Raw genomic sequence first — 17,543 nt, 5'->3', positions numbered from 1 at the left:
TCCTCCTGTGACTGGCGAACTCCTATGCATCCCTCAATGGCCAGCTTACATAGCTCCTCTATGACTCCTCCTCCTGTGTGCACTGAGCTGTCCTACATCCATCCGTAACACCGCTCTCCATGTCATAGTAGAATTATCTGTTCAATGTTGCAGTCCCCTGTGGATTGCAGGAACTAGGTCTTTCTACCTCTGTAACCTCAGCCTAGTACAGAGCCTGGTACTTACTAGTTGTGCAACTAAAAAGTGAGAAGGGGATACACAGTCACTACTCTGTGTTGTGGGCAGTCATTGGTGTTGAGAGTCACAGCAGCTAATACATTTGAAGTGCTCCCAGGCACTGGGCTTCATATACGGTGGTGTCTTTAGCCCACCGCAGCCCTGTGAAGTTATTCTGTAGTTTCACCCATCTTGTAGCCGGGGAAATGAAACACAACAGAATTATACCGAAAAGTGTGCCACAGAGCTGGGATTTGAACCCACGCACCTGGCACTGTGATCCTGACCACAATTTCCTTGTCCTCATCTGGAAAACAGATAATACACTTCATACGGGCCTTGAAGGTACAGTCTCATGACTTATGGGAAGCACTTAGCACAGTACCCAGGTAGCCTCCATAACCTTTAGTTCTTATTAGTGAGGATGTCCCGAAGGCCCCCCATCCGGCAAGGGGCAGAGGAGACATTTGAACCGAGGTCTTCCTGACAAGAGAGCCCTGTTGTTAACTCTTATTCTCGTGGACCAAGCCCTGAAAAGAAAAGACCCCCCTTGCGTTGTCAGCCCAGGCTCCATTGGGGTGGGGTAAGGGGCCCTCTGGGCCAGCTGTGGAAGGTAGAGACCGAACCTCTGCATGCATCACTGCAGAACTCGAGACCATAATGTGGAAATTGGTGAGCTGCTCGGTGGCTTAGTCAGGACCCCACCAAGCAAACATAAGGATGTTACTGCAGGTGTGCTGATAGGCTCCAGGGCGAATTACTCATTTCCCCCAAGGAGAAAAAGCCCTAGTGCTGGCGCTGGAAGTTCCAGTCCCTGGATCTGCTGCTTCCTTTCCTTGTGACCTCACACAGACCCTTTGATCTGTACCCAGTGGGAGCCTCGCTGAAGCTCCAAAGACAGGGTGTTGCCGTGGCTCCCCGGCCCCTATCCCCACCATCAGGAACACAAGCCTTCTCAGCCCTCCTGGATCAGGGATGGTGATTCACATGGGCACACACTCACCTGTAAATTATGCTTTCCTGAGGGATTGACTTGAGGAAGGCAGTCTATACTCATATAACCTGTAACCAGGTCCTACACAAATCTGGATCAAACCAAAATTATAGGGGGCGACTGGGTGGCTCAGTTGGTTGGGCAACTGCCTTTGGCTCTGGTCATGATCCTGGAGTCCCGGGATCAAGTCCCACATCGGGCTTTCTGCTTGCCAGGGAGTCTGTTTCTCCCACTGACCTCTCTCCTCTCATACACTCTCTCTCTCTCAAATAAATGAATAAAATATTTTTTAAAAAAACCAAAATTATATTTTTCATTGAGAATACAAGAGTTATTTAAAAACAGAGAGAGCGTTTTGTAAATGAGACCATTGGAATCAGTAGGTAATAATTTAGAAATAAATATATTATTAGATTCTTGAGTGTGAGCCTGGTCATAGTGACAGCTGTCTCCATTGCTGTATGATCTCCTAGTGAGACGACATAAAACAATTTTATTTTTGAGACTGTTACAAAAATTATATGTGGTCGGATATGTGTTTTTACAAATGTCTGGGAAAAGATGTAAATTCCCCATTTCCTCCCCATTTCTTCCCCAATCCCCTCCCCCACCACTCTCACACAGGGTGAATGAAATAGATTTGCAGCCAAGCTGGGTCACAGATCAGTTGCATTCAACTCCACTGCTCTTTAGCTCTCTGTGCATTTGCAAAGGCAGGGGATCTGATTCATCTTGCCCTTCCCCTCCTCTGGGCCTGAACAAAACCCGAATTCCCAGCAGCACCTGACAGGCCTCGGTAACATACCCAGACACATATCTTCAGGGCCCTGCCACCACCATTTTTGACAGAGCCACAGCATGCTCAGGTGTTAGCCGGTTGGATGCTGAGCCGCATCTCTGCGTTCGTCTGCAGACCGCTCGCCGGGTCCTGCCCACGCCTCTGCAGAGAGCCGAGGCTGTGAACACAGGGGCCTCGTCTGCACGCCTGGGTGCGTGTGATCGCCCCACTGTTGTGTGTTGTTTCACCAGCAGTAAAAATCCAGCGGGGTGATGAATGCTAAAATGGATTTGTTTGTCCTTTGGCAAGATCCCCGCCATTGAAAAGTATCAGTTGACATGGCTGGGTGGGTTTTACTAAAATCAAAATTAACTGCCTTGTTTAATGGTGCAGCACATTGTGTTCTGAAGAGCTTCCCCTGAATTCTCCTTGAAAGGACATTTAAGCCAGAAAGTCTAGCCTCTAGCAAAGTCACTGTGTTTTGATGTAGGCGAGTTTTTTGTGTGTTTTTTTTTCCCCCCTCCTGGTGCTGGCTAGAGGATGTGTACACGGAGATTACCCCTGGACCCTAGGTTACACTGAGAGGATGAGTGGTTAGATGGACCGGTGGATGGGTAGACTAGCAGATAAACAGTTCAGTTTGCCTTTCCATATATCTTAGATGTTTGCTGACATTTAAGAGGAAGGAAAATGCAGAACTCCTGGCTAGCTCAGTAGGTGGTACATGCAACTCTTGATCTCAGGGTTGTGAGTTGGAGCCCCACACTGGAGGTAGAGATTACCAAAAAATAATAATAATAATAATAAACTTTCAAAAGAAAAAAAGAATTGTTGTTTGTTTTTAAGAGGAAGGGGCATCTGGCTGGCTCATTCAAGTGGGAGATATGACTCTTTATCTTGAGGTTGTGAGTTTGACCCCCATGTTGTGTGTAGTGATTACCCAAAAAATAAAATCTTTTTAAAAATAAAATAAAATAAAAAGAGGAAAGCAAACCTGTAATTGGTGTCCTCCCAAAAGGTTTTTGCTAAACTCCATCCTATGGCTGTGTCTTTGGTCTTCATGCAGTAAAAACAATTTGTCGTGAGCGCTAAGTATGTGTTAGGCACATGGGATATAGAGTTCAACAAAGTACAAATAGTCCCTGTCCTCAAGGAACTTATTGGATAGTGTAGGAGATAAGCACTAAAAGGTAGTTACACAAATAATTCTTAAACGATAGCTGTAATTTTTTTTTCAAATTGAGATACAATTCATAAAAATTCATCCTTTTACAATCTATAATGCAGTGATTTTTAGTATTTTGCCAATGTTTGGTTTGTTTTTTTGTATGACACAGTGGAGTGGAAAATTCAGTCTAATCTGTTGCCGTGTTGTTGGTACAACCACAAGCAATTGGTTTGACTACTCCAACAGACTTCATACCAGGTTGGCACTGCATTGCCTGTGACCATCAATGCCATTAAAGATGGGTGGGAGGGACATCAGAGAAGTTTCACTTAGATCTAGTGTCCTGGAAGCTGACCTAAAGGAGAATTCTTCTGATGCATACGGACAGTTCTTACCCCAGATGTGCCAGTGAGATCTTCCCTGCCCCTAACTGAAACTTACTGGCCGTGGACAACCTCCCCAGCATCCCGTAACTCCATGTTTCTAAGAATATATCCCAGAAAGGACCCAAACTCGATGTAGAAGAAAGTCCAGAACTGACAACCCTCAAAAATCTACTTCATGTATTCTAAAGCTAAAATACTAAATGCAGTGAAACTCTCTGTGTGATGCAGGTCCGTGGACTGTTTCAGGAAAATCACCCCTTCTTGGTCTTCTTAATAAATGTCATTTCATTTGAAATGTAAGACCCCTACATTTTCAGACACCTTGCAGGTCTATCTGATGGGGCCCATGTGGGAATTCAAGAGGCCCAAGTTTGGTTTCTTGCTCTGCCCAACTTCTATCTTGCCTTCCTGTCCTCCTCTGAAGGTGGGAGCGATGGCACAAGCAGTCTCCCTTATGGGATGCTGGGAAGGAGGCAGGGCAGATGAGTCAAAGCTGCTTTGTACCTGAACTACCTCCTGCCGGCGGCCAAGCTCTCGGGAACTGGTCTGGGTAGCAGATGTCTGTCTTTACAGAAGAAGTTCCAGGGGTACACCCCCTCCCCTGACAACACTGACTCCATCAGAAGATAGCTTTGTGGACTCACTAAGAAATCTGGAAGAGTAAATTAGTCTAAGTGTTGGAGAGTTTTGTGACAACCCTCTAAGACGTCGCTATCAAAGGTGACATTCACGATTGTAGACACTTCAAGATAATGACACCCCTAATAACGTCTTCCAGTTTCTGGTCTTACAGAAATGGCAGAGCACCTTCATACGCCTTACCTGGCGAATTCTCATGTGTGCCTTGGGGAGGCAGGAAGGCTGTAATAGTCCCATAGTTCAGATGAAAGAAAGACCCAGGACCCAGAGAAGCAACTTGCTGGTGATGACAAAGGTGGCCCATCTGTCCTCTGTCTTTTCTTTCTCCCTCTTTTAAATACTTGCCCACTTTTTCCATTGCACTCTTCTGTCATATTTTTTCCTATGCTTTGCTAATGATTGTCAGCTCCACTCCCGTTACTTAGGTAAGACACCTGCTTGTATAATTGCCAGATTAAAAGAATGTCATGAATACATCTGACAGTTAATGTTGTTCACTAGTTCCCTTATGCTCCATAGATTCCTGTGAGTTTGGATTAATTAAGCCGAGTTCTATTTTTGCCAGCAAGTGGGTGATCATTTGGGTTGAATCAACAGCAGAGCTATCCCTGGGCTGTGATCAGAGATAGAGCCTCGGGAAAGCCTCAGTTCCTTCCCCCTTAGAGCATGGGGTGGCCATGCAGGGCTCCTGGATATGAACAAGGTTGTGCACGAATTACTCTTGACCATATACCTGCATCATCCTCTGGTCCTGTTGCAGGTACATGACCGATGGCGGACTTGGCCTCTACACTCGTCGCCTGAATCGGCTGCCCGATGGCATGGCAGTGGTGCGGGAGACCCTGCAAAGAAATACCTCCCTGGGCCTCGGCGATGCTGACAGGTAAGTCTGCTCCGCGTGGGACTGACCAGGGGCAGAGATCCTTCTAGAGTGGCCTGAGAAGTGAGGGTGTGATATTGAGAGCAGACGGCCACCACTGTGACCCATGCAGGGGTCAGGAGGCCTTGAAGCCGTGCCCGGGTTTGGAAGCTGGTGCAGCAGGTAGGAGAGCACTGTGGAAGATTCTGGAGTCCTGCTCCTGGTTAGGGTGGTGCTTCTGACAGCAAAAAGAGAGGGAGTTTGGGCTCAGGGAGTTTGGGTCGTTATTTTGTGCTGCTACTGCAACTTTGTCGGCTGCTCAGGCCCCAGGGATCCACTTTACTTCCTCTGTCAGCTGGCTTTCTAGGTATGGTACCTTGGAACACAGTCCCTGGTGATGCACAGAGGGCCCGGGTGCCCAAGGGAGCTGCTCCTGGCCTTGGTGAGCAGGCTTCACTTCGGGTCTCCTGCGGCCTGACCCTGGGACGCAAGGCTTGGGGATGTCGTTTCTACTGCGCATGCTGAGATGCCAAAAGGCTAACCCTTGCCCAGCCCCTGTCAGAGAAGACAAGAGCTTCAGAGAACATTATCGTATAGAGGGCTGTTTAGTAACCCTGACTCTGGCACATAGAGTCTATGACCTTGAGCAATCCATTAAAGCAGGGTTCGAACTATATGATTTCCAGGACCTCTTCCAGCTCTGCTGTGCAGTGTTTCTAGATTTCAGTACCCTTTAGTGGTCTGACCATTGAAGGATTTTGCTGGCATACTTGACCTCTTTCCCCATGTGTGCTAATGAGACCGAAAATGGAATTTAGATGTGTGTGCTTGAGGCCACCAAACATTTTGGGGGTGCTAATTTTCTTGTGCCAGAAATCCGCATACTTGCAGCACAAACCCAGCTTCTTGCTGTTCTCTTAACTGCATATACTTTTTGCAAAGAGCTAAGTGATGTCTCTGGCTCTCTGGCTTAAGAGAACTAGGGCATCCCCCCAGGAATGAAATTTGCTCAAGAGGAATCTTCATCGTCTCTCCAGGAAGGCCAAGAAGCTGTGTTGGTGTAGAGAACACTGAATCAGTTGTCAGAAACTTGGGATCTGGCCCGGGCTCTGCCACGGACTTGAATATGCCCTTCTTAGAGTCCGCAGTGTCCAGGGTGGTGATTTATGCCAGGAGATGACAAAGGCCCATCGCCACCATGCCAGCTCAAGCCAGCCTTCTTCCTGGAATTGGTTCATTTAAAAGGATTGGTTTGAAAATTCCACAGAACGGTGAACCACTTAAGAGCTGCTCTGGCTTTTTTTTTTAATACTGCCCTTTTAAAAAAATTTATTTATTTTTAGAGAGGGAGGGTGGGGGGGCAGAAGGAGAGGGAGGGAGAGAACCTCAAGGAGGCTCCACCCCCAGCAAGGAGTCCAGCACGGGGCTCGATCTCATAACCCTGAGATCATGACCCGAGAGACAGACACTTAAGCAGCTCAGCCACCCAGGCACCCCAGAGAACTGCTCTTTCTAAGGATGGGGTGCTCTGTAACTAAACTCTTTAGAGGAAACATTATCAGGGGGAAAGTCCGTTGTTGTATCACCCCCACTGGAGATTTCAACAATTTGCCTAGTGATTTTGCTAATTTGTATTCTCCTGTAAACATGTCGCTGCTTAGTAAATCTATCAGCATGAAATTCAGGCTTTACAAGGTACATTTTCCCTTGCAGCCGAAGAAGAATCTGTGCGAGGCAGTTTAATTTAATGCTTCATTGCAGGGTTAATGGAATTATAGATCACAGCTGGGCTTGTTCCTGCGTTTGGAGGTGGAGGATTGAGGGTGGGGGCTGGAGAGATGGATACTGTTTGTTATGTTGTCCAGCTCAGCCTCTCTGATGGGACTAACTGGACAGTGGTGTCTTCTGGCTCTCCCCAGACTGGAATGCTCAGATGTGATCATTTCAGACTGAAAGGATAACTGACCAGTTTTGTTTTTTAAAGATTTTATTTATTTATTTATTTGGCAGAGAGCACAAGCAGGGGGAGTGGCAGGCAGAGGGAGAGGGAGAAGCAGGCTCTCCACCAAGCAGAGAGCCAGGGATAGGGCTCGATCACAGAACCCTGGGATCATGACCTGAGCCAAAGGCAGATGCTTAACAACTGAGCCACCCAAGTGTCCCATACTCACCAGCTTTTAAAGCTAGAATTCAGGTGGCTTTTATTTTCTTTTTAAAAATAGGATCTAATAATGCCTATAAATCTCCTATTTCATATAAGTTTTAACCTGTAGGCAGAGAGATATTTTACATTTTTCTAGAATATGTTAAATTTTATTCATCTCTGAAGTTATTATAAATAGACCATAGAAATGCTTCATCTTTGGCAAAGTTGAAATTGTAGTAGATTTGTGGCTATAACGTTCTTCATGCAAATCTTTTCCAAAAACTGTATTCTAGATGAGTATTTCCCGAAGAGGGAGGCTAATATTAGTGGTATAGGAAGTAATTTTAGATAGCAGACAGGGAAATATTCATTTTACATTTTAATTGTAGCATTTAAAAAAATGTATAGCTAGTACATCAAACCCAAGATTTTAAAAATATTGTTTCGGGTAAAGAATAGCATTGGCATGAGACAATTTAATGTGAAATATCAAAGGAGAATGCCACAGATGGTGTGCAGGTATTTTTTAAGAAGGTAGTATGCAAATGGCTTCAGACAAGGTAATCCTATTCTTGTCCCTATAATGAGAAACGTGTTCTTTAAATTACTGAAATTAGACAAGTAAAAAAAAAAAATACAAAAAAACGCAGCACCTTTCCAGAATTCTTCCCTTTTAAGCTGAAGAAAGAAGGTCCCAGAGCTGAGATAGTTCTAGGAGGTTCTTTATGAAATAGACAGCCCAGTCCTTAACAATTCACGCATAGGCTGCAGACGACATGAGGGCTACGAAGGAAATAGGAAAAGTACTGAGGGCCTGATGAGACGTCAGCCGAGAGAAGGGGAGTGTAGGAAGGGCAGATCACCTCACGGCGCTCACAGGAAAATCATTAACCTCAGCGGGCACAGCTTGGGAGCTGGAGCTCTTCCAGGGGGAGGCCCGGAAGGACGCTGACCTACCAGATGGAGCGTGGCTGTTTGCAGCAGGATGTGGCTGGGGTATCTTCAGGGCTATTAAAAGGAACTGATAGGAATATGTACCTTCAGAGCCTGGGCGATAGGGACCCTGTCGGTCCGTGAGTCCTGTATGTCACCAGACAGTGTCTGAGAAGTAAGAAGGGAGGGTAGTAAATCCACAGTGCCAAGTCTGCCTTTGATCTGCTGTCACTCTTCAGGGTTGCCACTCCTGGGCTCCAGTTTTTACCTGATAGTCATCAGTGGCCAGCCGGCAGAGGGGGCAGGATCAAAAGGGACAAATGGAGGTGGCTTGTTCCAAGTCGCAGGCCCCAGATAACAGGCAAATACAGAGAGGTTCAGCATGGAAGGCCCTGAGTTGGCAGCCTGGGAGGAGGAAGAAATAGGCCCCGGGGAGCTAGGAGGCCGGCCTCGCAGACCCTCAGATGGTTTGCTAAAACTCCTGCCAGTTCCTGCATGCTGTCCGCTCAGGACCCATCAAAAGTTCTTGAACTCCCAAGAGCTGAGTGCTTTCAAAGCGTAGAGCTCAGCTCTGGGAAAGCTTCCATTTCCAGGACGCTGTCTGTGACCTGGGCAGCATAGCCCTAATGCTGAGGACCCTCGCTGGCATCCTGGATATGCAGTTCGAGGTTACTTCTAAATGGTGTCCCCTGGTCACACAAGTGTCACTGATGGTGCACGCAAGGACAGAAATCAGGCCCCTTGCGCACATTTAGGTCGGGAGGAGGGCTTTGGAAATGACTCGGTTACTTTCTTCTACACCATTAGAATATTTATTGACCTCCAGTGGCTCCTATTAACTGAAGTGGTGGTAAAAATAGTGCAGAGTGATTGCTGTGCGGTGAAACGTCAGCCTGAGACCTGAACCAAATGACAGTGGCCCTCTGATGCCATGCCAAGAAACCAAGCAGGAAAAAGAAACTGTTTCTGTTCCTTCTTGTTACGGGGTTTTCATTGCCCTCCAAGCTCTGAATGTTTTTGGTATTGAGATTACATTTGGAAAATGAGGATTCACAGTCATCCTACAAGCTTTACCCAAGTCCCTGGCTGGGGCCCTGACCTTGGGCCCAGAGCTGTCCCAGGTTCAGCTTGAATTAAGAGTCCCATGGTGTGTTGATATAACTATGCAGCTGGTATTTCACCAGCCTGCCGGGCCCAGTCCTCCTCCTCACCAGGAATGTCACAAGATGTCCAAGGCCCAGGGCACTGCCGGGCTTTGGGATTTGTGTGGATGGAGGCAGCCTCCTGGCATCCCGCTGTGTATTTACCGATTCAGGCCTGACCTGCAGGGAAGAGTTGAATCCAGACCCAAGATCCCTAGCAGCAAACGACATTGATGGGAGCCCTTACCAGGTAGTAGGTCCCCAACCCAGGTGTGCCTTAGACACAGCCCCTGCTGAGGTATGCAGGTGAGAGGAGGCACAAATGGGAACCACTCCCTTGCCCTCCCTTCCAAGCCCGGGGCAGACAGGGTAATGGTCCCACAGTGTCCACAGCCTAATCCCCAGAACCGGGGGGTATGTTACACCACAGGGCGGGGGGTAGGAATCACAGTTGCTTATCAGTCAGTGTTTAGATAGAGAGATTAGCCTGGATTATCCTGGAGGGCCAGTGTGATTACTGGTCTTCAAAGTAGAAGAGGTGGGCGGGAGAGCAGGCAGAGCACTGAGCCACAAGGACACCCCTTGCCCTCTGGCCCTGAAGATGGAGGGAGGGGCCCCAGCCAAAGAGTGCCTGTGGCCTGTCTAAAGGGGACCATGCAAGGGGACAGACCCTGCTCCAGAACCGCGGAGTGAGGGCGGTCCTGCCAACACCCTGCTTTCAGTCCATGAGACTGAGTTTGGATTTCTGCCTCACAGACCTGATAGTCCATTTGTGTTGTTTTTGCTCCCGTGTTTATAATAATTTGTTACAGCAGCGATAGACAACTAATACAGGCCAGAAAATAACAAAAACAGTGGTAGTCACCATTTCCCAACGGATCGTTGTAGGTGAGGAACTGTGCCAAGCACCTGACCGATATGATGTCGTTTTCTCCTAACCCTGACCCTTTGAGAGGAGGTAGCATCCTGGTTTCATAGATATAGCCATGGTGCCCTGAGAGGGTCAGGTCAGTAAATACGCAGCAGGTTACATATACAGCTGGCAGGTGTCTACACTGGAACTGAAATCCGGGCCTGCCAGACCCTCCCAGATGCAACTACCACTTTAGGGAGCCCTTGGTTCAGAGACTTACATTTCCCTGCCTCCGAGCCCTTATCCTCCTGTCCTCTCTTTAAATGAGCCCCTCGTCACGAAAAATGCAAGCACATGGGGCACCTGGATGGCTCAGTGGGTTGAGCGTCCAACTCTTTTTTATTTTCTTTTTACGATTTCATTTATTTATTTGACAGAGAGAGCACAAGCAGAGGGAGCGGCAGGAAGAGGGAGAGGGAAAGGAGACTCCCTAATGAGCAGGGAGCCTGATGCAGGGCTCGATCCCAGGACCCTGTACCATGACCCGAGCCAAAGGCAGATGCTCAACCCACTGAGCTATCCAGGCACCCCCTTGAGCATCCGATTCTGCTCAACCACACAGGACAAGCCTAAGTGAAATGAACTTTGTCTTGTTTTCCCCCTCCCTTCTGACTTTCCCCAGACTATTCTGCCTTGATCTTTTCTTGTTTGAGTTGACCAGTGGATCTCTCCCTCCCCTCCATCTCTTTCTCTGTCTCCCATCTTTCCTCTCTCACTGTCCTTCCCTTCCCTTCTTAAGTGCCCATTAAACCAACCAGTGCCCTGGAGCATTTTCTTAGTTCTGCATTATACTCCTCTTTTGGGGACAAGAAGATGCCTCTAGCACAGCGCCCCGCATCCATGATCCTCCCTCTCCCCCTTTTCCTCTGCTTATGGACAGCAAAGAGAGAGACAGAGTGGGAGAGGGTGAGAGTTCCATTCATCTTAAAGCTCATAAAAGGAGCCTTAGAGGCAAATCTCTCTTTCCGTGGTAACAGGGTGATAATTACTGCATGGACTTTTCCCAGAGGCCTCTTTGCTGCTGGTACCACTTGCTTCCTTTTTAAGGAAGAGCTGCTGCTTGTGGAATGGGTGGGCAGGGGGCCACCTGTGCTGAACAGGAGGGGGGTGCTGACAGGAAGGAAACCATCTGCAGTTTAAGCCACAAAGGAATTCTCCCAGAGGGGTTGTACAGAGAAGAGAATGAATGGTCTGGGGAGTATCATTTCACATGCATGCAATGTTTCCACTTAAAAAAAGAGAGGGGAGGGGGTAGTGGCCACATGAGAGTCTCCCGGCATTGCCCAACTTTGTAACTGTGTTCCAGGTTACACCACAATAGAAGTACAGCTGTCTGTCTGTGTGTGTGTGTGTGTGTGTGTGTGTGTGTGTGAGAGAGAGATAGAGAGAGAGAGAGAGGGTATGTGTGTATGTGGAGAGCACAGCCACTCCCCCAAAGCACATTTCCCAAAACTGGTGCCTTTTCAGTAGCTGTTTACAGGTAATTGTATATTTGATGTTTGTTCCAAGTGTGAGAAGACATCTAGCAATATGAAAGCAAGAATGGGAGGTCAAAAAGAAAAACCAAAATAGGGCACCTTTTTCTGTGCTTACTGTCTCAACACCCTAAAGCTTAGGCCCCAATGCTAAGTCAGAATCTGACTGCATCTGTCCCCTGCAGTGGAAAATGGCATCATGTGTTTTAATCCAGGTACTTGGGCAAGTCTTTGCATTAGTCAGCATAAGATTGTTTATACTGTGTAACAAACAACCCCCCAAACACCCACCCTCGCTGTCTGGCCATTGTAGCTCAGTAGGAATCTATGTTCTACATCATTGTCACTCTAGGAACCCGAGTACCGGCACACCAGCTATTTAAAGCACTGGCAAACCATGGCTAAGAGAAGCAGAGTGTGGTGAGCCACGTACTATCTCTTAAAGCTTCTGCCCGGAAATGGCCCATATAACTTCCACCGATCTGTTGTTGGCCAAAAGATGTCACATGGCTATGCTTGAATTCAAAGGTGACTAGAAATAGAATTCTACCATGTGCTTATAAGAAGAGAAAATATATGGTGAACTGTACTAGTGACTATCATCGTTTAATTACACGCAAGTGATAGACCTAGCTTTATGCCATCTCCTCCCCATTATTTAAGCAGTCCTGTATCATGTAGTTTGTCATATATTTATACCTACCTATGCATTGCCAGGCCCTTCGGCACCCAGTAGGACTGATAGCTTTCAGTAGCTCCTCTGGGTTGGGAAGAATGAGCAGATGGGGACTATGAAAACTGAGTTGCTTAAGGCATCGTAACCAATGCTATCAGTCATTTGCGTTTCCAGTTTTAGTATATGTGCTGCCGAAGCGAGTACTCAGCTGCATTTCAACAAAGTATTTGGACTGTGTTTTGATATGTGACAGCTGATGGAAAATGCTGATGATTATATAATATTTACCAAGCACCTACCATGCAGCCAAAGAGGAGTAGGACATAGTCCCTGCTCCCTGCTCTCAAGAAGCTTGCTATCAATATCAACTAGAGGGGTGAGAAGCCAAAGAAGCCATCATAACTCACGGTGCCTAGTGCTGCAGAGACTATCACCATGTGGTATGGAGCCAGAAGGACCAGGAGTAGCCATGGGGGCTGAAGGTCTTCCTAAACTTGTTATAATAAAATGCGGGAGGTTTCTTTTCCTGCTGGTGATGATTTGGAAGATCCCCCCAAAACATTACCTAAGTGTCGCAAGAGGCCTGCTTATCTCATCATCTGTTTGAGATTTTCTTTTTGTTTCCTTTAATGTCTTTGGTCTTTAGAAGAGCAACCTAGCCTTGACTTCTGTTACTAAAATGCAGCAGCTGATTTACAGAAGCCCCGTGGATAAGGCAGCCCTTCCATTGGTCTGCCAAGTGTCTCTGGTTACAGTTGTCACCTTTAGACTGGTCATGCTGGACAGCTGTGCCAGCCCAGGGTTTTTATGCCAGGTTACCTTGCATGTGAATATCTTTTCTCCAGACCCACCTCTCCCAAGCTGGTCCATGCTGGATAGAACTTACAGAGCAAAGCTGCGGGGAAGGAGACCTTCAGAGTCACCACTTAGAACTTCCCACTTCCCCTTCACCAGAGGAGACCAAAGCCAGGGAGATTGTTAGTGGCCCAGTGACCACTCTGTCCTCCAGGCTTTCGGAAACAGGGTCATCTCGGTGTGTTTGGAAAGGATGAAATTGAGAAAGCAACTCCAACGAGAGCACATTATCTCTTTGGTGATGATGATGACGGGAGCCCAGGCAGGAATGGAAGGAGTGCAGTAGGAACCAGGAGACCTTGACCTTGTCCTAGATCTGGCTCGGCCACCGCTGAACATCTTGGGCAAGATGCTTCTGCCTACCCCCAGTTCTTCGTGTGCACTTAGACCGGCTGATTCTAAGTCCCCAAGCTCTTATGAGTCATTGTTCGTTTTTATCACTCGAAGGGCAGGGTTCACAAAATGACTCGTCACTGTATGCATCTACACAGGCAGGGAGCCCAGGAAATTTTCATCTCTGATCATCATGATGACAGGTGTCATTGCACAACGGTGCGTCAATGAAGAGTGTGGTTCTTGCCCAAGGCCTCTGGGGTGTGCAGATCCAGTGGACTGAAAGGGCCCCACTTCTGCTAGCCAACCTCTTTCAGAGGAGAAAAAGGGCCTCTGTCCTCACTAAACTTCAAAGCTAAGCCTGTTCTAAAACTGCCACACACTTAGAGGAGGGGGAGAGGAGGGTAGCTGTTGCTGATGGTGGGTCTGGAGGAACGCCCAAGGTTGAAGGACCAGAATGAAACCTTCCAGAGGGGGAGTACGGGGTGGACAGAGCTGTGGATGAGAGTCTCAGGGCTGTGGACCTTTCTGATGCTCTGGAAGAAGAATTCTGCTGTCCTACATTGCAATGAATTTTGCTCTAACTTGGAGCTTCACCAAAATTATATTAGGAGTTGAAGCTTATGGAACTGCAGTTTTATTTTCATGGAGATAAAATCCCAAGTGACTAAGTGAATTGTATTTATTTGGGTGGGTGTTTTGACTTAGGATTTAATTAGACTTGGATGCGTCTTGTTCCCTAAATCAACAGAGAGTGGGAGCTGCCTTCTAGAGTGGGGTGATCAGCCTTGGGAACAGGTGGTGTCATGGACTTACAGGGACTTCCCTGTGCTGTGATTTCTCATAGCTGGCAGGCTTCACGAGGTACACCAGCATCGTGGAGAGCCGGACGGCACTTGGTGGGGGTTCATACAAGAAAACTGTGGGTTTGACATCAAAGGGAACAGGCTCCAAAAAGTGACATTCCTTCGCCATAGGCATGGTGCTATATGGGGCAGAGTTAGGATTTGCACTCCAGTATCTCTGGGCACAAATCCTTTACTTTCAGTCATTGTGTCTGCCTCCTCTTCTGTTCAAAGGCTTGCTTTCCAGCCCTCCAGAAGGTTCTCCAGAAGGTGAACATCACTTGAAGCTACATGAGTAATTGCTGGGCCTCTTCTTGGTGCCTAGCTCTGGTCTAGGTATTTGCAAAGGTGACAACTTCTGGGTCTCCCCTCCCCCTCCAGAGGCTCAGGGAGAGGAGCGAATGCACGGAGTATAGCTCAGCGTCATATCAGGCTCTGCTCTTGATGAGGGAACTTTCTCTCTTATTTAGGAGGAACTTAAGAACATCTGAAGCCCTAGGGATGTGATTTTCCTCAGGAGAACATTTAACTACTTCAGTATCGGAACCTCCAGCAGAGTCTTCAGAGTGACCTTTGTCCCACTGATCACACACAGACCTTTGGGGTCTGCCTTCAACCACCCTCCCCTGGGTGTGGCCTCGACCACAGACCCCCGTGGCTTTGCTGTGTCTCAGTATCACAGGAAGACGAGGTCAACTTTGTCTGCTCTGCCACAGCCCTCTTGTTTCCTCTCATCCACTGTGCACTTTGATTTATCTCCCTCATTCATCTGTGATGTTCGGCTCTGTAAAATTGCTTGAAATGAGATCTGAAGGGAGGCTCTGACATTTTGAGGGATGTGGCAAGGTTGTGTGGCAGAGATGAAAGGGGCTGAGGGAAATGAGGTGGTTGCATGGCTCGGTGGGCTCAGACCCCTGCCTCTTCTTCAGCTTACCCTGAGATTTGGGGACAGGGACTCACAGCCCTACCAGTGGCAGCACAAGGCTTAAAAAAAAAAAAAAAAAAAACACCTGTCCTCTCTGGCTGCCACTTTGGGCGGTCTTGATGTGCATTGTGGGTCAGCCATGAGCAGGCAGCTGAGGAAGACGTCCCGCAGAACCACAGAGCTTCTGGATTGGGAAGGGGTCTGTGGTGTTGCCTTGTACTGGGTGCTCTGGTGCACTAGAGGTGAACACAGGAGGCCCTTTGGGTGTCCTCCAGTCGGCCAGAGCTGGTTTGGCTGGCTGAGCACTGTGGGGGCAGATGGGGACTCCGGGCACCCTCTGCCTTGTCCCATAGGAGTTCCTGTGGGGAGAATGGATCCATTTCTCCATAGTCAGTCAGTGTGGAAGGAGCTCACAAGAGCTCTGGGAATCCCTGTGATGGAAGTTCCTCAGGAGGCTGCCCAGGACCTGTGGCTCTTTGTCATCTGTGCTCTAAGTCTCATGAGCAGCCACAGCTCCCACTCACTGAGCACCTACTACATTCCAGGCATTCTCTCAGATGGTTTCTGAATTTGTTTTAATGCCCCAAAGGATCCAATAGGACAGGAGTTATCCCCATTTCACAGATGAGGACTCTGGATCATTGAGTCGAAGCCACTTGCCCAGGAGCACACAGGCAGTCTTGAATTCCAACCCAGGTCTATGTGACTTCAAAGCCAATATTCCAAGATGTCATGATGCCTTTCTCTAAAGGGGGGCTGGGTGTGGGCGTTTGCCAACCACAATTAGTCCAAGAATCCAGCTCTCTCTCAGAATAATCAGGAGTAACCTTCAGGGGTACCTCGTGGCTCAGTTGGCTAAACATCTGTCTTTTGATTTCACCTCAGGTTATGATCTCAGGGTTGTGAGCTGAGCCCTTCATGGGGCTCTGCACTGGGCATGGAGAGTGTTTAAGATTCTCTTTCTCCCTTTCTCTCTGCCCTTCCCCATCTCTGTCTCTTCTACTCACCCCCCCCCCCAAAAGTAACCTGCCTCCACTTGTGCTCTAAGACTGGCTCCAGCCTCCCCTGGGAAGCCTCCCTCCCCTATTCCCTCCTCCCATTACCCCAACAGGGTCCTCTGGGGGTGTCTCACCCATTCAGGGTCTCCCCCTCACCTCTGGTAGCACATAACGTGCCTTTGAAATGTGGTCTCCTTTGGGGCTCTTGGCAGGCTGAGTCATTAGAGCATACAACTCTTGATCTTACGGTCATGAGTTCGAGCCCCATGTTGGGCATAAAGCCTACTTAAAAAAATATACGGTACACGGAGTGTGCTTTCTCCTGCTAAATTAAGAGAGGAGCCGGAAGAATATCTTATTCTTGGCATTCCCTGGCTTTGCAGAGCCTGACGTATACTGTAGCAGCTGTTTGCTATATATTGATTAACATTATCTTAAAGATGATTAATAAGTCTTCCTGAAAGTTTATGTTCCCTCTCCTTTTCCATCCCATCCATGGGCAAGTCTTGGGCATAGTCCCTCCAAAGGATCCTCCACTCCCTCTGCTTCCTTCTCTCTCTCTCTCTCTTCCCACCACCCCTCCCCCACATGGGTCCAGGCTGCCCTTATCTCTCATTGAGCTCCCACTGTGGTCTCCCAACTGGGCTCATTGTCTCCTCTGTGACCTTCCTGTGGTACATTCTCTAGCCACCGTGATCTTCTTTAACACGTATGTCAGATCACCTCTGCCCCCTGCCTAAAACTTTACCTCAGTGGACTCCCAGTGCACCTAAAATAAAACCCAGACTCTTTACTATGGCCTCCAAGGTAGGACATGTTCTAGTCCCTGCCCATCTCTCTGACCTCACCTCTTCCCACTTTCCCCTCCCTGACTCGTGCCTCCAACCAGCTCCTCAAATTCGCCAAACCTTTTGCGTATCCTGTTCCCTCTCCCTGGCCTGTGCTCCCTGCCCCTCTCCCTTTGGCCTTACCAGGCTGATTCCCCCTGTCCAAGTGTCAACTCACACATCACCCTCCTCTCAGAGACGCTGTCCCCGACCACTCTATCTGACAAGGTCTCAGCTCTTAGTGTCTTTTAGAACATCGAGTCTGTTTCACATCCTGTCATTTTATTTGTGTATTATGACTCTGCTTTCGGCCATAAGCATCAGTCAAACAAACTAGGTCGCTTCTGTTGGCAGGCGAATCTCTTTCCTAGCACAGAGCCCGGCTCCAAGAACTGCTCAGTATGTGTACCGTGAGCGGGTGAGTGACGGTCCGGC

General features: G+C 48.1%; 1 protein-coding gene across 7 annotated transcripts in view; it reads left to right on the top strand.

The window, feature by feature from the left end:
* The window catches only part of NAV2 (neuron navigator 2), a 722,564-nt gene that overhangs the window by 590,358 nt on the left and 114,663 nt on the right, over positions 1–17,543 (top strand). For all 7 annotated transcript variants that reach the window (XM_059407175.1, XM_059407119.1, XM_059407156.1 and 4 more), the window contains one exon: positions 4,942–5,064. In XM_059407175.1, coding sequence (XP_059263158.1) covers positions 4,942–5,064 — 123 coding nt within the window. The remainder of the gene's footprint in view (positions 1–4,941; positions 5,065–17,543) is intronic.

Source organism: Mustela nigripes, chromosome 1, assembly GCF_022355385.1.
Source record: "Mustela nigripes isolate SB6536 chromosome 1, MUSNIG.SB6536, whole genome shotgun sequence".
Lineage (NCBI taxonomy): Eukaryota > Metazoa > Chordata > Mammalia > Carnivora > Mustelidae > Mustela > Mustela nigripes.
The sequence above is the reverse complement of the archived record's forward strand: the minus strand, read 5'-3'. Positions and strand labels throughout refer to the sequence as shown.